At 53.2% G+C, this 22,918-nt stretch overlaps 2 protein-coding genes across 2 annotated transcripts in view; one reads left to right on the plus strand and one right to left on the minus strand.

Moving 5' to 3' along the window:
* ACSF2 (acyl-CoA synthetase family member 2) overlaps positions 1–22,260 on the plus strand; it is a 38,624-nt gene extending 16,364 nt beyond the window's left edge. The window contains exons 2-16 of the mRNA XM_028093702.2: positions 9,147–9,342; positions 9,715–9,843; positions 10,093–10,146; positions 10,415–10,533; positions 10,650–10,815; positions 11,360–11,455; positions 11,588–11,745; positions 12,040–12,131; positions 12,404–12,480; positions 18,920–19,027; positions 20,198–20,349; positions 20,929–21,070; positions 21,168–21,278; positions 21,444–21,512; positions 21,785–22,260. Coding sequence (XP_027949503.1) covers positions 9,147–9,342; positions 9,715–9,843; positions 10,093–10,146; positions 10,415–10,533; positions 10,650–10,815; positions 11,360–11,455; positions 11,588–11,745; positions 12,040–12,131; positions 12,404–12,480; positions 18,920–19,027; positions 20,198–20,349; positions 20,929–21,070; positions 21,168–21,278; positions 21,444–21,512; positions 21,785–21,835 — 1,720 coding nt within the window. The 3' untranslated portion in view covers positions 21,836–22,260. The remainder of the gene's footprint in view (positions 1–9,146; positions 9,343–9,714; positions 9,844–10,092; positions 10,147–10,414; positions 10,534–10,649; positions 10,816–11,359; positions 11,456–11,587; positions 11,746–12,039; positions 12,132–12,403; positions 12,481–18,919; positions 19,028–20,197; positions 20,350–20,928; positions 21,071–21,167; positions 21,279–21,443; positions 21,513–21,784) is intronic.
* Positions 13,640–16,844, minus strand: CHAD (chondroadherin). Its single transcript, XM_028093703.1, has 3 exons — positions 16,071–16,844; positions 14,042–14,205; positions 13,640–13,781 (listed from the first exon to the last, which is right to left on the minus strand). Exons 1-3 carry the CDS (start codon positions 16,842–16,844, stop codon positions 13,640–13,642), a joined length of 1,080 nt encoding a protein of 359 aa, XP_027949504.1.
* Positions 22,261–22,918: the final 658 nt, after the last annotated feature.

Consider the following 22,918-nt stretch of genomic DNA (forward strand, 5'->3'; position numbering starts at 1 on the left):
AATATTTTCTCCCATTCTGTCGGTTGTCTTTTGGTTTTGTGGACTGTTTCTTTTGCTGTGCAAAAGCTTTTTATCTTGATGAAATCCCAATAGTTCATTTTTGCCCTTGCTTCCCTTGCCTTTGGCGATGTGTCTAGGAAGAAGTTGCTGCGGCTGAGGTCGAAGAGGTTGCTGCCTGTGTTCTCCTTTAGGATTTTGATGGACTCCTGTCTCACGTTTAGGTCTTTCAACCATTTGGAGTCTATTTTTGTGTGTGGTGTAAGGAAATGGTCCAGTTTCATTCTTCTGCATGTGGCTGTCCAATTTTGCCAACACCATTTGTTGAAGAGACTGTCTTTTTGCCATTGGACGTTCTTTCCTGCTTTGTCAAAGATGAGTTGACCATAGAGTTGAGGGTCCATTTCTGGGCTCTCGATTTCTGTTCGATTGATCTATGCGTCTGTTTTTGTGCCAGTACCATACTGTCTTGATGATGACAGCTTTGTAAGAGAGCTGGAAGTCCGGAATTGTGATGCCACCAGCTTTGCTTTTCTTTTTCAATATTCCTCTGGCTATTCGGGGTCTCTTCTGGTTCCATACAAATTTTAGGATTATTTGTTCCATTTCTTCGAAAAAAGTGGGTGGTATTTTGATGGGGATTGCATTGAATGTGTAGATTGCTCTAGGTAGCATTGACATCTTCACAATGTTGGTTCTCCCAATCCATGAGCATGGAACGTTTTTCCACTTCTTTGTGTCTTCTTCAATTTCTTTCATGAGTATTTTATAGTTTTCTGAGTACAGATCCTTTGCCTCTTTGGTTCAATTTATTTCTAGGTATCTTATGGTTTTGGGTGCAATTGTAAATGGGATTGACTCCTTCATTTGTCTCTCTTCTGTCTTGTTGTTGGTGTATAGGAATGCCACTGATTTCTGTGCATTGATTTTATATCCTGCTACTTGACTGAATTCCTGTATGAGTTCTAGCAGTTTTGGGGTGGGGTCTTTTGGGTTTTCCACATTCAGTATCATATAATCTGCAAAGAGTGAGAGTTTGACTTCCTCTTTTCCGATTTGGATGCCTTTGATTTCTTTTTGTTGTCTGATTGCTGTGGCTAGGACTTCTAATACTATGTTGAATAGCAGTGGTGAGAGTGGACATCCCTGCCGCGTTCCTGACCTTAGGGGAAAAGCTCTCAGCTTTTCCCCATTGAGAATGATATTCGCTGTAGGTTTTTCATAGATGGCTTTTATGATGTTGAGGTATGTACCCTCTATCCCTACACTCTGAAGAGTTTTGATCAAGAAAGGATGCTGTACTTTGTCAAATGCTTTTTCTGCATCTATTGAGAGGATCATATGATTCTTGTTCTTTCTTTTGTTAATGTATTGTATCACGTTGATTGATTTGCGGATGTTGAAGCAGCCTTGCAGCCCAGGGATAAATCCCACTTGGTCGTGGTGAATAATCCTTTTAATGTACTGTTGGATCCTATTGGCTAGTATTTTGGTGAGAATTTTTGCATCCATGTTCATCAAGGATATTGGTCTGTAATTCTCCTTTTTGATGGGGTCTTTGTCTGGTTTTGGGATCAAGGTAATGCTGGCCTCATAAAATGAGTTTGGAAGTTTTCTTTCCATTTCTATTTTTTGGAACAGTTTCAGGAGAATAGGTATTAATTCTTCTTTAAATGTCTGATAGAATTCCCCTGGGAAGCCATCTGGCCCTGGGCTTTTGTTTCTTGGGAGATTTTTGATGACTGCTTCAGTTTCCTTAGTGCTTATAGGTCTGTTCAGGTTTTCTATTTCTTCCTGGTTCAATTTTGGTAGTTGATACATCTCTAGGAATGCACCCATTTCTTCCAGGTTATCTAATTTGCTGGCATAGAGTTGCTCATAATATGTTCTTATAATTGTTTGTATTTCTTTGGTGTTGGTTATGATCTCTCCTCTTTCATTCATGATTTTGTGGATTTGGGTCATTTCTCTTTTCTTTTGGATAAGTCTGGCCAGGGTTTTATCAATCTTGTTAATTCTTTCAAAGAACCAGCTCCTAGTTTCGTTGATCTGTTCTACTGTTCTTTTGGTTTCTAGTTCATTGATTTCTGCTCTGATCTTTATTATTTCTCTTCTCCTGCTGGGTTTAGGCTTTATTTGCTGTTCTTTCTCCAGCTCCTTTAGGTGTAGGGTTAGGTTGTGTATTTGAGATCTTTCTTTTTTCTTGAGAAAGGTCTATATACTTTCCTCTCAGGACTGCCTTTGCTGTATCCCAAAGATTTTGAACAGTTGTGTTTTCATTTTCATTGGTTTCCATGAAATTTTTAAATTCTTCTTTAATTTCCTGGTTGACCCATTCATTCTTTAGTAGGATGCTCTTTAGCCTCCATGTATTTGAGTTCTTTCCGACTTTCCTCTTGTGGTTGAGTTCTAGTTTCAAAGCATTGTGGTCTGAAAATATGCAGGGAATAATCCCAATCTTTTGGTACCAGTTGAGACCTGATTTGTGACCTAGGATGTGATCAATTCTGGAGAATGTTCCATGGGCACTAGAGAAGAATGTGTATTCCGTTGCTTTGGAATGGAATGTTCTGAATATGTCTGTGAAGTCCATTTGGTCCAGTGTGTCATTTAAAGTCTTTATTTCCTTGTTGATCTTTTGCTTAGATGATCTGTCCATTTCAGTCAGGGGGGTGTTAAAGTCCCCCACTATTATTGTATTGTTGTCAATGTGTTTCTTTGCTTTTGTTACTAATTGCCTTATATAATTGGCTGCTCCCATGTTCGGGGCATAGATATTTACAATTGTTAGATCTTCTTGTTGGATAGACCCTTTAAGTAGGATATAGTGTCCTTCCTCATCTTTGATTTAAAATCTAATTTGTCTGATATAAGGATTGCCACCCCAGCTTTCTTTTGGTGTCTGTTAGCATGGTAAATGGTTTTCCACCCCCTCACTTTCAATCTGGGGGTGTCTTTGGGTCTAAAATGAGTCTCTTGCGGACAGCATATCGATGGGTCTTATTTTTTAATCCAATCTGATAGCCTGTGTCTTTTGGTTGGGGCATTTAGCCCATTTACATTCAGGGTAACTATTGCAAGGTATGAATTTAGTGCCATTGTATTGCCTGTAAGGTGACTGTTACTGTATATTGTCTGTATTCCTTTCTGGTCCATGCTGCTTTTAGGCTCTCTCTTTGCTTAGAGGACCCCTTTCAATATTTCTTGGAGGGCTGGTTTCGTGTTTGCAAATTCCTTTAGTTTTTGTTTGTCCTGGAAGCTTTTTATCTCTCCTTCTATTTTCAATGACAGCCTAGCTAGATATAGTATTCTTGGCTGCATATTTTTCTCGTTTAGTGCCCTGAAGATATCTTGCCAGTCCTTTCTGGCCTGCCAGGTCTCTGTGGATAGGTCTGTTGCCAATCTAATATTTCTACCATTGTAGGTTACATATCTCTTCTCCCGAGCTGCTTTCAGCATTTTCTCTTTGTCTCTGAGACTTGTAAGTTTTACTATTAGATGTCGGGGTGTTGACCTATTATTATTGATTTTGAGAGGGGTTCTCTGTGCCTCCTGGATTTTGATGCCTGTTTCCTTCCTCACATTAGGGAAGTTCTCTGCTATTATTTGTTCCAATATACCTTCTGCCCCTCTCTCTCTTTCTTCTTCTTCTGGGATCCCAATTATTCTAATGTTGTTTCATCTTATCGTATCACTTATCTCTCCAATTCTGCCCGTGATCCTGTAGTTGTTTATCTCTCTTTTTCTCAGCCTCTTTATTTTCCATCATTTGGTCTTCTATATCGCTGATTCTCTCTTCTTCCTCATTTATCCTAGCAGTTAGTGCCCCCATTTTTTATTGCACCTCATCAATAGCCTTTTTGATTTCGACTTGGTTAGATTTTAGTTCTTTTATTTCTCCAGAAAGGGTTTCTCTAATAACTTCCATGCTTTTTTCAAGCCCAGCTAGTATCTTTAAAGTCATGATTCTGAACTCTAGGTCCGACATCGTACTAATGTCTGTATTGAGTAGGTCCCTGGCTGACGGTACTACCTCTTGTTCTTTTTGCTGAGGTGATTTTTTTTGTCTTGTCATTTTGTCCAGAGGAGAATAGATGAATGAGAGAACAAAATGCTAACAGGTTAACAATGTCCCCAGCAAATATACTGTATACAAATCAGAAAAGACCTGAAACCAGGGGAAAAGAAAGGGAAAGAAAGAGAAAAAAAAAAAAGAAAAAAAAGATAAAAACTAAAACAGAACAATACAAAAAAACCAGAATATGATCAAATATGATCAGGCTAGTGCATAGATCAGTGCCACACACTAGATTTTGGGAGTATTTTGGTCTGTTAGAAAAAAGTGCCTCCTAAAATTTTAAAGGAAGAAAGACATATATGTACAAAATAAGGGTTGATACAATGACGGGATGGAATATGACTGTAGAGATGAAAATTATAAAAGATTTTATAAAAGGAATTGATAAAATAAGTTGTTTGAAAAAAGAAAGAAGATTTAAAAAAAAAAGAAAAAAGGGAGAGAATGTGATCAGGCAGGAGACTAGAACAAAGCCATAACTAGTGATTTAGGGTATATTTTGATCTGTTAGAAGAAACTGTATCTCAAAATTTTAAAGAGAGAACAACTTATCTATGTATGCTAAAAATAAGGTAACTACTATGAAGGGATAAAATATGACTCTAAAAATGAAAAATAAAAAAAAAATTTTTTAAAAAGGGATTGATAAGATGTTGGTTGAAAAAGGGAAAAAGAAAAATTAAAAAAAAACAGTTATAAAAAATTAACTTTGATGAACTAATGAATCATGGTAAAAAAAAAAGCCATGAATTCTATGTGCAGTATTCCCCTAGCGCTGGCGTTCTCCCGTTCTTCTTGATCGGTAAACTTGGTCTTGGCTTGCTGGCTGTTCGTGCTGATCTTCTGGGGGAGGGGCCTGTTGCTGTGGTTTCCAAATGTCTTTACGGGAGGCCGAATTGCCCCGCCCTTGTCGGTTGGGGCTAAGCAAGCTGCTCGGGTTTGCTCTCAGGAGCTTTTGTTCCCTGCAAGCTCTCGGTATAGCTTTGGAGGACCAGGGCGAAAATGGTGGCCTCCCAATCTCCACCTGGAGGAGCTGAGAACTCGGGGCCCCCACTCAGTGCGCCCCCAGAGAAAAGCAGTCAGTCACTCCCGTCTCCCTGGTCTCCGGCCGCACTCCGTGCTCACCCGGCCTGTGACCGAGCGTTTGTATCTCTGGCACCTGACCCCGTGTGGAGTCTCCAAACCCAGCAGATCCCTGCGGTGCGTTCCCACACCACTCCTCCCGGAGGGAAGGGGGAGTCTCCCCGGCTCTGCCGCTTGTTGGGTCCCTGCTGGAGGAGCAGTGGCCCGACTGGGCCGCGGATCACAGTTTATGGCAACCCCGGGCTGAGAGCCCGCACCTCGGCTCTGTCTCTGCAGCCGGCTTCCCCGCTCCGATACCTGGGAGCTCTGCCGCACTCAGGCACCCCCGGTCTTTCTGTGACCCCGAGGGTCCTGAGACCACACTGTCCCGGGAGGATTCCACCCCCCGCTTAGCCACTGGAGCGACGTCCCTCAGCGGAACCGACTTCTAAAATGTCCGATTTTGTGCTCCGCGGCTCTATCACTTGCCAGAAGCGGCCGACGAAGGCCCCCTCCCCCGCCGTCTATCCTCCCGAATATCGCCTCGGATTCACTTCTCCGCACGCCCTACCTTCCAGTAAGTGGTCGATTCTCTGTTCAGAGAGTTGTTGCAACTCTCCTCTTCGATCTCCTGTTGAGTTCGTAGGTGTTCGGAATGGTTTGATCCCTATTCAGCTGAATTCCTGAGACCAAACGAAATCCAGGTCTCCTACTCCCGGCCTCACTAAATATTGACAGTAGTCTCTCCTTATCCATGGGGGATACGTTCCAAGAGCCCCCGTGGGTGCCTAAAACCACAGCTGGTACCAAAGCCCATAAATACAAAGCTTTTTCCTATCCATACATACTGATGAGAAAGTTTAATTTACAATTAGGCACCTAAGAGATTAACAACAATGACAGAATAATTATAACAATATACTATAGTAAAAATTAGGTGAATGTGCTGTCTCTCAAAATACCTTATTCTCCTATACTCACCGTTCTGCGAGGACATGAGACAATATAATGCCTACAAGATGAGGTGAAACGAGTGAATGACGTCGGCATGGGACACAGCATTAGGCTACCATTGATTGTCTGACCAAATGTCAGAAGGAGGTTCCTCTGCTTCACCGTGGGTAACTGCAGATGAGGGGAAGACTCTCGGACTTTAGTTCTTTGAGTAGGAGCCTTAGGGACTGCTGGCTCTCTTCCAACTCCTTACACTTCCCACCGAAATTAAAAAAAAAAAAAAAAAGATAACAAACGAAAACCACAACTTGTCCCCAAAGCAAATCTCTGGTGTCTTTTTTGGGGTTAGATGGAATGTCTGCCACTTTGTTTAAGAACAGAAAAAGCAGTGGCTCCCTCTTTTTGCCCAAGGCCTTTGGGGTGTGTTTGAAGAAGGAGGGAAGTAGAATAAACTGTTTGCACTTGGTGGTTCTTATGTTTATGAGCAAAGGGCATTCATTCAGAGTTTCTAGGTCTTTTAAGTCCTTTGGAGGAGTGGCCTGTGTCCACTTCAGTCCTGCCCTGCTCCAATCCCCGTTTCTTGACGTCAATTAGTAAACAATTGGGGGAAAAAATAAAATGGAGATTCAACAATCTGGGGGATACATCCAAAGCCTAAAGAACAGAATTGCCCACCCACTTTTTCTCCCCAATTTGTTTGGTGGGGGAGGGTCCTCCGCGGCAGATCCAGCTACTACCAGCCCGAGGAGCCCACTTGGCCTCTTTGCGTTCCACTCTCTTTACCTGGAGAATGGGAGTTCATGCTGCCCACCTGCACTTCTCAGGATTTCCTTAGTGTATGTCAGAGAAACCCACTCTCACCGTGGCTTCAAGGAGATGGGAGTTTCTTTTTCTGGGAGATGGCCAACTCGTGGCCCGGGTGTCAAGCTCCAGCTTCTCCGGCTCTGCGGTGTCTGAGCTCACCAGGTGGCCCAAGATGGCTGCCATTCTCTTCCAGATGACATTCCAGCCAGTGAAGGACAAAGAGAAGATGCGCCTTCCCGGTAAGGGAAGTTGCACACAGTACCTCTCTGTAGATATCCCTTGCCAGAGCACCTTCGAGGGAAGTTTGGGAATGTGGTCTGGAGTCCACATGGCCAAGGCCAGCTGAACACCCAGAGGGTGGTTTAATAAGGACAAGGGCTTACTGGGGGCCTCTGTCGTAGCACCTTTCAGAGCTGCCATGAAGATAAGGGATGTAATACATGTGACAACTGAAATGGACTTCTTTTCTGTTTTTTGTTTTGTTTGTTTGTTTGTCTGTTTGCATGTAAATCAACCTGTTGATTTACCAACTAGAATTTCCAGAAGGATACCGTCTGGTCTGAAATCCACAGCGAATGAGTAGGAACCCAGGTTCCAAACAAAATAGGACGCCTGGTCACTGTGAGAATAAGAGGAAGCCTGTTGTCAGGCTCTGTTGACAACAAAACCATTAAGGTGGCTGAGATTTGCCTTTTGCTGCCTCCTGATCCTGATGCTGGGCTATGGGAGGCCTCCTGCCAGGGCTTCAAGGGCCCTGGTCATCCACTGAATGTGAAAAATGTAGGTATATTAGGATGTGCCAGCTGTAAGCAAATAAAATCAGATTTATCTTTGTTTGCTCATTTGTTAGATTCTACGTATAAGTGAAATCATGCAATATTTGTCTCTCTGCGTATAGCTTATTTCACTTAGCATCGCATCCTCCAGCTTTATCCCCTCCAGCTTTATCCTTGTCGTTACAAATGGAATTTGGCTTTTTTCCCCCAAAACTGGCTTAAATTTAAAGAGGGAATGTATTGACTTTTGGCAGTGAAAAGTCCAGAGGAAGGCAGACATCACATGTGGCTGGGCCTAGGGATTCAAAACCTTATGATGAAGTTTGTTGCTGTGTCTTCCTGTCTCTCTCTGTCTCTCTCTTCCTACTTAACCCTGTGTTCAGTTTGTTCTTAAGCAGGTTCTCTCCACATGCTTGTTCTTACAACCATCACTTTGGCAAACCCCAAGAAAAAGAGCATGCTTGTTTCCCAGTGGGCATACATGCACGCCCTTGACCGCATGCCTGTGAGGTAGGGATTTGGGGTATGCAATCCCTTTGGAGGGGTGTCATAGTGGCCATTGGGAATCTGCTCAACAGTTCTTTAGGTTTGTCAGCCTGTGGATGATAGGGTGTGGGGCCTCATGGGACCTTAGAGCCCTGCTGTCTGGGCTGTTTTCTGCCCCAGCTCACATGCAGGAACCACGTGGCCTAGGTGTCTCACCACAATCCTTTAAAAAGATTAACCAGGAAAAAAAAAAAAAAGATTAACCAAGTCTGGGCTCCTGGGTGACTTGGTCAGTTAATTGTCCAACTCTTAATCTCAGCTCAGGTCTTGATCTCAGGGTCATGAATTCCACCCTAGGCGTGGAGCCTATTTAAAAAAAAATAGAGGAGTGCCTGGGTGGTTCAGTTGGTTGAACATCTGCCTTCAGCTGGGTCATGATCCCAGGGTTCTGGGATCGAATGCCACGTTGGGCTCCTTGCTGAGCAAGGAGCCTGCTTCTCCCTCTGCCTGCCACTGCCCCTGCTTGTGCTCGCATTGGTCCTCAGGCCCTACGCCACGCCCTCTCTCATGGGAACAGGGTCTGAGACCTGTTGCACCCCTCCCCACGAGACCTCAGCGGGAGCCTGGCCCCTGTCCCCCAGAGGGGCCAGCAAACACACACAGGCCTAAGCCGACCGTGTGATACTTTTAGTTCTGGGGGCCTTTTCTGTTTTTGTTTTTAAAATAATTAATAGGTTTTTTGTTTTGTTTTGGGTTTTTTGTTTTCTGTTTTTTGTTTTGTTTTGAGTACAGTTTGAGAGTTACAGAATGACTGAGCCTTTCTATTGGGTCCTGGTTCCTGGGGACGGGGATAGGGTTGGGGCAGGGGCAGGCCGTTTCTGAAGCAGCCCCTCCCACGTTGTAAGCAACCCCCCTACCAGCCCTGGGTGCCAGCGAGGCCCGGCCTGGTACGATGGAGTCCAGCTCCACACAACCCTGTCTCCCCACAGTTCCAGAGAGGCGGATAACACCATCCCCCTGCCCATTGGAGGCCTCAGCTACGTCCAGGGCCTCACAAAACCTAGTCTTATCCACGAGACTGTGGGGCGGTGCCTGGAAGCCACAGCACAGAGGGTCCCTGACAGAGAGGCCTTGGTCGTCCCCCAGGAAAACATCAGGTTGACCTTTGCCCAGCTCAAGGAGGAGGTGGGTCCTGGTCTTGAACCCCCGAAGTAGGCAGGTGCTAGCCCCCAGGCTGCACTGGCTGGGTAGAGCTGCAGGGGCCGAAGCTGGCTGTGGGGCAGGGGGCTGGGGCGGCCTGAGGACCCCAGGGGATGGCAGGAGAACGGCACAGGGCTGAGGCAGAAGGGGCCACCTGCACCTGATGTCACCTGCACCGCTCCCTCCTGGGATGCTTGTTAACTATGCATAGCCCCAGGCCCAATGTGGCCTGGAAATCTGCCTGTCCCTCGTTCCCAGCGGGTTCTGTTGGGAACCCCTGGGCCAAGGGCTGCGGTGGGAGTCATGGGCCCCTTCCTGCTCGCCCGCATCTCACCCCTCATGCCCTGTTTACACCAGGTGGACAAAGCTGCTTCTGGGCTCCTGAGTATCGGCCTCTGCAAGGGCGACCGGCTGGGCATGTGGGGACCCAACTCCTACGCGTGGGTGCTCATGCAGCTGGCCACCGCTCAGGCGGGCATCATTCTGGTGAGCAGGGGCTTGCCCGGCGCAGCTGGGTGTGTAGGGAGTGCATATTTCAGGGGGACTCCCCGGCTCCTCGGCCCCCAAACCACCAGAGGGTAGCGCTTTCTTCTGAAGCCCCCAAAGGAGGCCCGGACGTGTAGGGCACTGCCTCTGACCACATGGTGTTTCTGTGCCTCCTAAGAACGGAGGGGCGGCGAGAGGGACGGGATCGAGCCAAGACACTGACTGACATCCCCTTGCTGTCTCCACCAGGTGTCCGTGAACCCAGCCTATCAGGCTATGGAGCTGGAGTATGCCCTCAAGAAGGTAGGACCCGCTCCTAGGGGAGGCATGCACAGGTGGGGGACACCCAGAGTCTGTCCTTGCTTGGGTCTGTGTGGGTGGGAGGAGAGGGTGGTTGGTCAGACACAAGGCTGGGGCGTGTGTTGAGGTGGCACATGCGTGTGTCAGGGCGGTAGCACCTGGGTGAGGTGGTGTGCGTGTGTGAGCGAGAGTAACTGTTAGAATTACCCCAGAGCCCCCGCCTGGAGCCCCCTGCTGACCGTGCTGGGGGGGCGGGGCTCCACCTCCACAGGTAGGCTGCAAAGCCCTCGCTTTCCCCAAGCAATTCAAGACCCAGCAATACTATCACATCTTGAAGCAGGTCTGTCCAGAGTTGGAGAAGGCCCAGCCAGGAGACTTGAAGAGTCAGAGGTGAGGGTGTCCCCCCTTGGGAAGGGTGCATGGTGTGGCCCCCTGGCCCCCGCGCCCTCAGGGATGAGGCTCATGTCTCCCTAGGCTCTGACTCTCGCTACCCTCCCAACCGCCAGGCTCCCAGACCTGACCACGGTCATCTCGGTGGACGACCCTCTGCCGGGGACCTTGCTCCTGGATGAGGTGGTGGCCTCTGGAGGCAAAGAGCAGCATCTGGCCCGGCTCCGGTACAACCAGCAGTTCCTGTCCTGCCATGACCCCATCAACATCCAGTTCACCTCGGTAGGGCAGAGGTCTCCAGGCTGGCATGCTACCCCCTGCCCACCCCTGTGACCCTTGCCCAAGACCAAGGAGGTCCGGAGTGCAGACACTCTCCTCCTGGGGCTGGCCCTCGCTGTCCTCTCTGCTCTGGAAAACATCAGCCACTGGTGTCCTTGTCACATGCCCCCCGCCCTCGCCTTCTCATCCTCAGCCCAGGGCCAGATGCACTGGCGGCACAGGCCAGAGCTGATAGATCTGCCTCCTCATTTAGCAGATGAGGAAACTGAGGCCCAGAGTGGGAATCTGCTGGTGGGCCACAGAGTCCTCTGAGCAACCTTATGAGTGGCATAAGGACAGAGACCTTACCTTCCACACCTCTGGATCCTAACACCTGGCACCGTGCACGCGCCTGCTGAACAGTGAACATGTGTTCAGTGAATGAATGGATCTGGGGCAGTAGTCCCCGTCTCCTGACGCCCCGTTCCAGGGCTCTCCCACACAGGGGCCCAGAGCGGGGAAGGAGATGGGGAGCAGGAGGCCAAGCATCACCTGCTTGTCTTATCAGGGGACGACAGGCAGACCCAAGGGGGCCACCCTCTCCCACTACAACATTGTCAACAACTCCAACCTGATAGGGGAACGGCTGAGGATGCACCTGAAGGTGAGGGGCCTAGCCCAGGCCCTGCAGGGGGCGGTTGGGGGGGGTCTTGTTGGGTTCCCCCTGCTGGCTAGACGAACTGGCGCCTGGGGCTTTGGGCTCCGGATAGAACCGGCTTCCCGCCTCCAACCCCAGATGCCGGAGGAATCACGGATGGTCGTGCCCAGCCCCTTGTACCACTGCCTGGGTTCTGTGGGGGGCACAATGGTGAGCATGATGTATGGCGCCACCCTCATCCTACCCTCTCCGACCTTCAATGGCAAGAAGGCACTGGAGGCCATCAGCAAAGAGAGGTGGGCATCAGTGGGCAGCCCCCCCCCCAGGGGCTGATGAGACCCTCCTATTCCTCACTCCTGGGCCCTGATCCCTTTTGGAGATGTCTCCTCCCTTCAGCCCAGAGAAATGGAGACCAGGGGTAGTGGGAGACTCCCATGGGAGGACCGGTTCCTGCCTCCAAAGAGCTTCTCCTTGTTTCCCAAATATGCAGCCTCGGCCCTTACTGCAGTTTCAGGGTGGGATGGGTGAGAAGAGGGAGTTCCCTTCCCCTTCCAAGCCTGATTTTGAGACACCCCCCCCACCTTACACAGAGGCTCCTTACTGTATGGCACCCCCACAATGTTTGTGGACATTCTGAACCAGCCAGACTTCTCCAGTTATGACATCTCGGCCATGCGTGGAGGTAGGGTAGGGCCAAGGGTGGCCAGGCCAGGATTGCTGAGCTAGATATGTGCCCAGCCTTTTATTTAGGGGGCAAAAAGCTCACTGTAGAAAAGTGGGTGGGAGGGAGGCAAATCCTCAGTGTCCCTGGACACCAGCCCAAGGCCAGCTGCCAGGTGTAGGAATAAGTCCAGGGTCAGAGGGGAACGTTCTTCTCTAGAAGGAGCTGCAGGTGAAGGGGGTCCACTGGGCCTGGAGAAGCGGGGAGCTGTGTCAGTCCTCTCTCTGATTCAGGTGTGATTGCTGGGTCCCCGGCACCCCCAGAGCTGATCCGAGCCATCATTGACAAGCTGAACATGAAGGACCTGGTGGTGAGTGGGCGGAGGCTGGGTGGGGGCTGTGGGCAGGAGGCAGGCCGCGCTGGGGTGCGAACAGGTGGGTGTGGGAGGAGCTCAGACCAGATCTCCAAGGAAGACCCTCTCAGCTGGCCCTCCTTCCAGAAAGCAGATGTCAGAAAGTCTGACCTATTGGCAGCTGGCCAATCATAGAAATAGGTGACAGGGGGCACCTGGGTGGCTCCATCGGTTAAGCATCTGGCTTCGGCTCAGGTCAGGATCCCGGGGTTCCGGGATCGAGTCCAGCATCGGGCTCCCTGCTCTGCGGGGGATTCTGCTTCTCCCTCTACCCCTCCCCGCGCTCATGCATGCTCACTCACTCTCTTGCAAAAATAAATAAATAAAATCTTAAAAAAAAAAAAAAATAGGTGACAGGGGAGTAAATATTACATATACATAAATTTGTATTCATGGAAATCTGGGAAAGAAGTGCAGCATGGGAGGGTATGCGGCAAAGCACCAGTGTCCTGCTAGAGTGTCCTGGCAGGTGGGGGGTGGGGGGCTGGCGGAGCTGGGGTATGGGCTCAAGACCGTTTCTGGAAGCAAGGGGTGGGGCAAGGATCTGATGTTTGTTTCCAAATGGCAAGGTAAAGGGGAGCAGAGGGGAAGAGGATTCTGGAAGGGTGGCCGTCCTGATGGCTGCCCTGTTCTGGTTCTGAAGGACTTGGGGTCTTGGCAGCAGCGTCTCTGAGAGGAGCCATGGCGGTGGGGCCAGGCGTGATGGAGCTCTCACCAGCAGGTGGAGCTGGGTTCGTGCTGGAGCGCCCGAGCCCCCCTGCCAGGACGTATCTAGATGTGGACAGCTCTGGCGCCAGCAGAGGCTGTGGGGAGAAGGTGGGGGTCAGAGGTGGGAAGGTCAGTAGTTTCTTCCGCTGAAGGCAGAGGCCGGTCACCAGGACCGGCTGGGTCAAGACCTGTGGTGAGGCAAAGTTCAGTGTCAGGAGTCCAACAACCCAGACAAGGCTGGCCGAGAATGGGGGGAGTCCCAGGCAGTGTCATTTTCCCCTTTAGAAGGGGAGCCCCTGTCCTTCCCCTCCTCTCCCTACACAAATGGAGGGTCTGTGGGGACACCCTCCTCCCTTGCTAGAATCCCCGAGAAGAGAATGGGGGACCTGCCCACCCGTCCCCCACCTGTTTAATGGCGGCCGGCTTTCTTGGACCTCTTAGTGGGAAACTTGCAGGCGCGGAAAGCGTCCGTGTCACGGATATGCTGGCCTTTGAACTTGGCGGGCGAGGCACAAGTGGCATCAGGGCGGGAAGTCTTGGCTTCCAGCCACCTAGAGAGACAGAGAGTCGCTGGGCTTGGGGGAGAGAGGTGGGAGTGCTCGGGGAGGGGACAGCGAGCCAGGGGGCCAGGATGGACTTATCTCTAGGATGGCCTGGAACCGTCATCTTCATGTGCCAAACTCCTGGGCTCCCACACCTACTAGGCAGCAGATCTAGGACATAGGGCCCAGATGTCTCCATGCGGGGCCGGGGTATCTCTGCTTCATCCCATGAGAGCGCATTCTGGGGGACTGCAGGGGGGTGTTCTCACCTCCGAAGACCCCGGAGCTGGCAGGTACATTTCCAGGGATTGTTGGTGAGGGTGAGGGTCTCTAGGCTGTCAAAGGGGAAGTTGGAGGGCAGCTGGTTCAAGCGGTTGTTCTCCAGATGGACGTGTTTCAGTGTGGTCACACCCAGGAAGGCGCCGTCTGAGAACTGGGGAGTGAGGAGGACAGGAGTGAGCACCCCAGCCCCAGGGTCCAGCCTCTCCCAGCCCTATGGTCCCAGAGGGCAGTGGCTCCTTGAGGACTTTCAGCGTGACTAGGGTGTCTCAGATGATCTGATCCGTACAACCACCTACTGAGATAGGTGCTTGTATTTCCAAAATGCAGATGGGGTGGGGGAGGGGGGCGGGGGGGCTGTCAAGTCTCTTGCCCAGGGTCACACTAGCAAGTAAACAGTAGCGGCAGGACCACACCCAGCTCCTCTTCCCCTGGCACCACGCTCCCTGCACAAACACTGGGACTGGGGAGGCAGCCAGAGTTTGGCTCCAGCAGCCCGAGTTGGCACCCGGTGAAGCTGGTCAGTGTTTGGTGGGATGGGCAATGGGCCCAGGCTCCCCGCAGCCCCAGGGTCCTGGGACTTCCCTCAGCTCTGTCCTCACTGCTCCCTCCCTCACTGCTTGCCAGAGGCTATTTGTGGAGCCTCCTTGGTAGAGACTTTGGCCAGGCTGGATGGCTCCAGAGGAAACATTCTATTGGTGCCCACATCTTGGCCCAGGCATCACAGTTCTGCCTGGCCTCCCCTGCCCCAGATCAGTCCCTGCTCCCCACTAAAAGGCCACTCTGGCACCGGTGGGCCACAGGGAACTCTGACTTTATCTCTGGAGGGGCCCGGGGCTGAAGACAGGCGGGCTCCATCCCCCCGGACAAAGGTTGGCTGCCATCCAGGTATGGTTCTGCCCTCATCCCTGTGCCCTGTGGCTCAGGGAGGGGTGTGAAGTTCCCTGGAACCAGACTGTTCTGATGACGGTCTTCTACACCTTGCCCTGGTCCCCACCCAAACCTCCTGGCCGAAGCCCCTGTACACAGAGTGATTTTCCAGTCCCGAGGAGGGATTCTGCCCCAACCCCAGGCAGCCCCATCTGGGTATCACAGGGCAGAAAGGACTGAGCAAGGCTGCAGCCAGAAGATGCGTCTGGTGACCAGGGTGGGCAAAGGGCCGTCAGTGCTCTGGGAGATAGTGAGGCACAGCCAGTCTTCTCCGTGGGGAGACACCTGGAGTCTTGTGCCAAAGGCTGACGGTGCTATGTGGCTCTCGCCTTTGCCCCTTCGTGGAGGCCCTGAGTGCCCTCCCTGCCACCTGGGGAAGCCCCTGGTCCTTGGGCCCCACTCAGCTGAAATGGACCTGGGAATGCGGTGCGGTGTGGATGTGTGTGAGCTGGGGAAGAGGGAGGACATTCGCCAGGGCCTCTGAGGGACATTCGCCAGGGCCTCTGGGGGACATGGAGGTCTTCTTCCTCCGCTGTTTGCTTTCCCCTCACCCCCCAGTCCCCCACCCCACCTCAGCACACATGGACACCCCCCACCAAGAACAGGGTCTCTTTGTGGGCCTGATTTGCCCAGCTCCTCTGGAAAGCTTCTCAATAAACAAACCTTCCTTTATGGGGTGGTAGGTTTCCTGGAGACAGGAAAAATACAGCAGAGGAGGCATGGAAGGCCCAACAGGAAGAGGGGGCTCCTGCCCACAGCAGGGGGTTCAGGAGCACTGGACATGCCTCCTAGGGGCCATCGCTGGGGCCAGGGCAGCCCCAGCTCCGTCTATAAGTGGGAAGCCTCAGAGGGCAGTGGCTCAGACTAGGGACAGGGACAGCAGGGCAGGCTTTAGGGTGCGGATGAGGCAAGATGAGGGACAGAGGTGGCAGAGCTCCTCTCCTTGGAGCTAGCCAGAGAGACAGAAGCAATTTTCGGGGAGAAGGGATGGTGCCCAGCCGTGGCCCCAGACCCGCGGAGCCTCGAGGCAGAAGAGGAGCCTCGAGGCAGAAGAGGAGCCAGGGCAGAGCCCTGCGGCCAGCAGCTCACCTTCTCCAGGTTGGTGTTGTCCAGCCAGAGGGTCTCCAGGTATCTGCCGAAAGACTGGAAGGCACCGTCAGGAATGCTTTTCAGGGGGTTGTGGGACAGCTTCAGCTCCTCCAGCACCCGCAGCTTGCTGAGAGCCGCCGAGGGGTAGCTGGACAGCTGGTTCCTGTCCAGGTGGAATTTGGCGAGGTTCTCCACGTCGTCCAGAGCACCGGGCTGCAGCGCACTGAGTGCGTTTTCTGACAGGTAGAGCCAGCGCAGGTCCTTGGCGCCCTGGAAGGCGCCAGCGCGCAGCTCACGGATCTTGTTGTTGTTGAGCTGCAGGATGAAGAGGTTGACCAGCGGGGAGAGCAGCCCCCGGGGCAGCTCGGTCACCTTGTTGTGGTCCAGGTAGAGGTAGGTGAGCTCGGTCAGGCCGTCAAAGGCGCCGGCGCGCAGCACGCGGATGTCGTTGTGGGACAGGTACAAGTAGATGAGCTGCTTGAGGCCTCGGAAGGCGCCGGCCGCCACCTCGCGGGTCTGGCAGTGCTGCAGGTGCAGCGACACGAGGTTTGGCATGGCCCGAAACGAGTTGGCGGCCAGCACCGGGAAGTTGTTGCGCTGCAGGTTGAGCAGCTTGGTCTTCTCTGACACCTTGGGGATCTTCTGCAGCCCCACCTTGTCGCAGATGACGTGCTGCAGGTCGCCGTGGCAGTGGCAGTTCTGGGGGCAGGCGGCCAGTGCCGGCAGGAGGCCGGCCAGGAGGCCGAGACTGAGCAAGAGCATCGGACGGGCCATGGCCGGGACACCTGGGGCCGGGGCCTGGGGGGCAGCGGCGGTGGGGCGCGGGTAGCGGCAAGTCCTCGGCGCTCCGGGCTCCCGCCCTCTTTATACGGTGGCCCTGACCGCAGCCGGCAGCCGGAGCCAGCTCCTACGTGGAGCATCCAGGCCACCAGGCTTAACTCCCTCCCGCCCAGAGATGCGCCCCCGCCCTCGACGGGGAGGGGTGGGGCCCTGCCCCCAGCTGGGGACCGTGCGGGGGGCCCCCTTTCTCCCTGCGCTCAGATCCTGCCTCCCTTCCGATCCCCCACCTCCTTTCCCCATCCTTTGGGGGCTGGGGGTACGGGTGCCTCCAGAGCCCCGAGTTTACACCGGAGAGGGAGGCGTTCCCGAACTTACTTGTTTGCACAAGTTCGCGCCCCCATGCCACCACCCCCCCCCCCCATGCACACTCGGCGCGGCGCCCTGGCCCCGGGGAGAGAGGAAGCGGGGCCGGACGGCCGGACGCGAGTCTCGCCGCGGTCGGCCGGCCGGCGGCGCTTTAATGGCACTGTTGTGCGGCGCCGGCCGAGCGTGAGAGCCGCGCTGGCGGCGGGCTCCCCCTTCCGGCTGGACAGCGGGCCAACCCTAAGGAGATGGGCGCTCCTTCCCCGCCGCAGGAGCTGCTCTCCCGCCCCGGGCTTGAATTTCTGCCCCCGGCACTCCTGTCCCGTTTTTTCCACGGTTGAAGGCTAACCAGAAATGTGGGAACAGGGGCGGGGAGTGGGGGGGCGACCCGCAGAACTCACAGACACACCTGACGACCACAGGCCACGAGTGGGGACAACTGAAGGAGCACAGTCGCACCATCTACCCCCTTCCCACCCCTCTCCCCACCCTTCATCTCCCTAAAATATTTCCATCTCCTCATCCCCACCCCCAGTGGTCAGGACCTGCCCCTGAGGGGTCTCACAGGGTGGTGGCCAGAGTGGCGCCAAGGTGTACTTGGCAGAGGCCACACCTGGGCAGTGGCCCCAGGACTATGGGGGGGGGCAGTGTCAGGTCCTGGCTACCAGGGACCAGCCCTGGATGGCTCTGGTCCTGTGGGCAGCCCTGCCGCGGCTGACCAGGTCTCTGTGTCCACTTGCCAGCCACGGTGTCCGGATTCCTGTGGAAAGGGGAAGGGAGGCAGGCAGGGTCTGAGCTCTGGGCTGCCTAGTCGGGGTTGTTGTCTGTGTTTGAGAGGGGGAGGGGCGGGGCCAGACCCCAGCAGGGTGCCAGCTAACACAAAAGAAACTGGGGGTGGGGGGTGGGGTGGAGGATGGACAAAGGTCTGTTGTCTTTGCTGATCAGGAGCTAGCCCCTCTCCCAAGCTCCTTTCACCCATTGCCTCCAGAGGGGGTTCATAGTTGGCTCAGAACATTCCCTGGTGGTATTTAAGGCTCCTCCAAGGCTGGCTTCTGGTTTTCTGTTGCTCAGGATGTTCCAACCACTAGAAGTGTTAGGTGGTGAGCGTGCCACTGGCTTTTAAACCCTTGCTTTGGCTACATTTTGCATTTTGATGGAAGTCAATTTACAGGAAACTCTCCAAAGCTTGGGGATCACCCACCCCAAGGCCAGGCATTGATCCCAGGTTTCGGGTGGTTTGTATCTGCACAGTTCCCAGCTAGGCCCAGGTGGGCTGGCTTTCTCATCAAGTTTATGAGACCTTCAGTTTGGAAGGGAGGGGCAGGGGATGTTGCAGTCTGAGATCAGGAAGGGGGTGCTAAGACGGCCTAGGGCTGAGGGAGAGAAGGCGGGGGCATCAGTAACACAGGGAACCACAGGCTCAGGCATGTGGCTGGTCCAGGAAGCTGGGAAACGGCGCTGACTGGGAAAGAATGGCTTCCCTGATCTCAATTTTAATTCAGACCTGGGGACCCTGCTAGTTGAGCTAGTCAGCTCAGCACCCCAATGCCTCTGCCTCCGGACCCCTGCCCTCTGCCCAAACGCCTCAGTTCCCACCACTCAGCTGCCTCACTTTCTCCTGGGTCCCTTCCCATTCCTCCAGGGTAGCTCGCCCTCCCCTCTGCAGCCCCAGGGCTCCCTCCAAACACCCTGCCCCAATCCTCTAGGTGGCTTATGGGACCACTGAGAACAGCCCTGTGACCTTCATGAACTTCACCGAGGACACTGTGGAGCGGAAGGCAGAAAGCGTGGGCAGAATTATGCCTCACACAGAGGTGAGCCCCAGCCCCAGCCCTTCAGACCCCACCTCCTATCACTCAGCTTGGGTGCATTCCCTGTGGACGTTTATTGTCTTCAATTAGAGAGCCGTACACTCCCTCGTGGGCTGAGGCCTGAGAGGGAAGAGCTGGGGCACTGGCCGTGAGCAGCCGCCGGCTGAACCCCGCAGCCTCCCTTCCTGTCTGAGGTGTGTTTTTGCCAAGGCCCACTGCCTGTCTCAGGGCAGTCAGGACAGCCTCAAAGAGGAGCCAGAGCAGAGATTTTTCCTACATAGCTCTTTCTCTCCCATAGCCTCCCCCCTGCTCCGCCCCGCCTTCCGCAGAGCACCTCTGTTTGCTTGGCATAAACACTCCATTTCCCAAGCAGCCCGTCCCTCTGAGGGCCCCTTGCACCTTGAAGGCTGACCCAGAGCATCTCTCCCTCTGAAATTCCCAGCCATGGCTCCTTGCCTGCCCCAACACGGGTGCTTGATGCCAGCCTGCACCTGGTTTCCCCTGCCTCCTTGTGCCCTGGCCCCTCTGGGGTCATTGCCCACGCAGCCCTTCCGCGGAGGCTCGCCACCATCCTGGGGCAGACTGCTCCTGCCCCGCTCCATGGGGTGAGTGTGCAGTGGCATTAGCCCCTTCCCAGGTGTCTGACAGTCTCACTGCCACTCGCCGGGGTGCCCACCTGCAAGGTAGACAGGGGCAAGCGGAGTTCGCCCCATTTCCCAGATGCAGCTCCCGAGGCACACAGACCAGGCTTTCCTTGCACGTTGGCTGTGGCTCCTTTCTGTGCTAGGGCTCTCCAACTCTGCCTTCTCCTGTCCCCATGGCCCTGCCACACCGGCTCCCCAGCCTCCTTAGTTGCTGCTTGATGGGAAATAAGAGGAGACTCCTTCTCTTCTGCAGAGTTTGTAATTCTTCAGCTGGCCTGGCCCTCCACGGGCCTCGTCCTCTGCACCAGCGGCCGCCCCCTCCGCTTCCCCTCAGCTCCTTGCCTGCACCCTTCTTCCAGCCCAGCTCACGTGTCTGGCTGCTGGGGGATCCGCTCCCTTCCCTGGATCGGGATGAGCAGAGCCAGGGGGTGGAAAAGCAAAGCCCCTTCCACCCCCGTCCCCAAGGGCCCCCCCTCCCTCCTGAGGTGAGGGCGCAGGAGGCCCCAGCCTGAGGCTGCTCCCGTCCCAGGCCCAGATTGTGAACGTGAACACGGGGACGCTGGTGGAGCTGAACACGCCCGGAGAGCTGTGCATCCGCGGGTACTGTGTCATGCTGGGCTACTGGGGCGAGCCCCAGAAGACCGAGGAGACGATTGGACAGGACAAGTGGTATCGGACAGGGTGAGGAGGCAGCCCAGGGCCTCGGAGAGGCTGGGGGCGGTGGGGGTGGGTTGGGGGCGGGCGGTCTGAAGCTGAGCTGGAAACATTAAACTACAACAGGGAGAACAGTGTCTGCAAAATCTGAGCCAAGACTCACTCATCTGTCCCCTGAACAAGTTCTCATCACGTGCCTCCCAGGGCCACTGCTGTTCTGGACGCTGGCGGTCCGAGGGGAGGCAAGAGGAGGGTCCTGCTCTTACTCTCCACCTGTCTAAACACCATGAAGACAGTAAAATAGGGTCAGAGGAAAGAAAGTGGCAGTGGTGGAGAGGGGCGCTTCTCTTAGACTCGGGGGGGATCAGAGAAAGCCTCTGTAAGGTAGACGTGTTTGAACTGAGACCCGATTGATTAAAAAAAAAAAAAAGAAAAGAAACCCTCCATGAAAAGCGTATCTACAGAATGTCTTGTTCGTGCCGTATCCCCCAGACCCTAGAGCAGTGCGAGACACACAGTAGGTGCTCAATAAATGTCTGACGAATAAGGGAGCGAGCCAGTCAGAGGAAGCAGAGGTGAGAGGCCATTCCTGGGCTTTCCTCACAGAGACATAGCCGTGATGGACAAGCAGGGCTTCTGCAAGATCGTCGGCCGCTCCAAGGATATGATCATCCGGGGCGGCGAGAACATCTACCCCGCGGAGCTCGAGGACTTCTTCCACACACACCCGCAGGTGCAGGAAGTGCAGGTGAGGCACCCAGGCCAGGTGAGCCCAGGTGAGCCCCCAGGAACAGGAACCGGGGATGGGCATGGCAGTATCTAATAAATGTCTCTGGCTCGGGAAGGTGGTGGGAGTGAAGGATGACCGGATGGGGGAGGAAGTCTGTGCCTGCATTCGCCTGAAGAAGGGAGAAAAGACTACGGAGGAGGAGATCAAGGCTTTCTGCAAAGGGAAGGTGGGAGCCTCAACCGCCCCAAGCTGATGTTATTTCGTTCTTCAGCCCTCTCTCCCTGCCAGCCAGCCCGTCCACGGTCCCACTGTCCCAGGTTTCACCTGCACCCCATCTCCCTAAACCTATGACCTCGCCCAGCCTCACACTTTATCTCCCTCTGGTCTGCAGATCTCCCACTTCAAGATTCCCCGATATGTCGTGTTTGTCACAAACTACCCCCTCACCGTCTCAGGAAAGGTGTGTAAAGGGACCAGAGGGGGGCAGGGTGGCCTGGGGTCCTAGGTTCCCAGAAGGCCTAGGTGGCCCCACCTATGCCTCCCTCAGCAGTGGGCAAAAGAGTCTGTCCAGAAGCTGGCAGTAGGATGACCAAGTAGCTCATGCCTGTTTGTCCCAAACTTTCCTGGCTTTACCCTAAAAAAACTCCTCAGTCTCAGGCAAACCAAGCCAGCTGGTCACTGTTGCTGGCAGAGGCCCCGAGCCTGGCTCTCACTCTCTTCTTTTTCCTCTAGATCCAGAAATTCAAACTTCGAGAGCAGATGGAACAACATCTAAACCTGTGAATAAGGGACTGGGGGTCCTCCCAGGCCCTCCCTGCCCTTCCCCCACACTCCCGTCTTTGTGATTTGGCATAAAGAGCTTCTCTGTTTTCTTTGGTTGGTCTCTTGCTGGCGTGCTCTCTTGGCAGCCACTCTGGGATGGAGAAAGGAGGAGGCACTTTCAGACCTCCCACTCCTTGTCACGATAGTGCTAAGCACTTTGGCGTGCATTATCTACTTAATTTAATCCTCATTCGATCCCTTTGAGATACCAACCCAATTTTTTTTTTTAAAGGTATACTCGTTGCTTTTTCACATTGTTGTCAGATTAGTCCAGCAAGAAGTATTCCTTTTAAAACAATAAAAGCTGGGGCTCCTGGGTGGCTCAGTTAAGCATCTGCCTTCGCTCGCTCAGGTCACGATCTGGGGTCCTGGGATTCAGCCCGGCATTAGGCTCCCTGCTCAGCGGGGAGTCTGCTTCTCCCTCTCCCTCTGCCCCTCCCCCCCAACTTGTGCATGCTCTTTCACTTTCTCAAGTAAATAAAATTTTTAAAACAATAAATGCTTTGTTAAGATAAAATTGCACATACCATCCAATTCACCCGTTAAAAGTATCCTATTCGATGGTTTTTAGTATATTCATAGATATGTGCAATCAACCCCTAAGTCAATTTTTTTCATTGAGGTATAGTTAACACACAATGTTACATTTGTTTCCCAGAGTCCATTTTAAACCTCTTCATCACCTTAAAAAGAAACTCCATACCCTTTAGCTATCATCCCACATCCTGTTATTCCACTGCCCACGCCAAAACCAACCCTTTTTTTTTTTTAATAGATGAACCTGGGGCTTCCCTGATGGGCTGGGCCAGATCTAGCATGCTGGAGCTCCCCGCAAGAAATAAAAACAGCTGGGTTCCAAAAGGCACATCAGTTTCTAGTTCACAGAGGCCAAAACTTTCCTGCTGCTTTCCATACTTACCTCCCAGTGTATCTGCCCCCTCCAGCAGCAGCCTCCTCTTTACTTTTCAGAAAATTCAGAAAATTTACTTTTAGGATGCTCCCAGTACCAGAAACTATGCTAAGTGCTTTCATATGCATTTTCTC

This window comes from Eumetopias jubatus, unplaced genomic scaffold (genome assembly GCF_037043125.1).
Source record: "Eumetopias jubatus isolate StellerSeaLion01/CBP00866 unplaced genomic scaffold, mEumJub1_p1.0 scaffold_10, whole genome shotgun sequence".
Taxonomy (NCBI): domain Eukaryota; kingdom Metazoa; phylum Chordata; class Mammalia; order Carnivora; family Otariidae; genus Eumetopias; species Eumetopias jubatus.

Bases quoted from the DNA above. Each gene is read 5' to 3' on its own strand.
- CHAD (XM_028093703.1), bottom strand. From the start codon at position 16,844: ATGGCCCGTCCGATGCTCTTGCTCAGTCTCGGCCTCCTGGCCGGCCTC. The intron at 14,206-16,070 runs GTGAGCTGCTGG...CTCACTCCCCAG, and splicing joins ACAACACCAACCTGGAGAAG to TTCTCAGACGGCGCCTTCCT. The intron at 13,782-14,041 runs GTGAGAACACCC...CTGTCTCTCTAG, and splicing joins CAGCTCCGGGGTCTTCGGAG to GTGGCTGGAAGCCAAGACTT.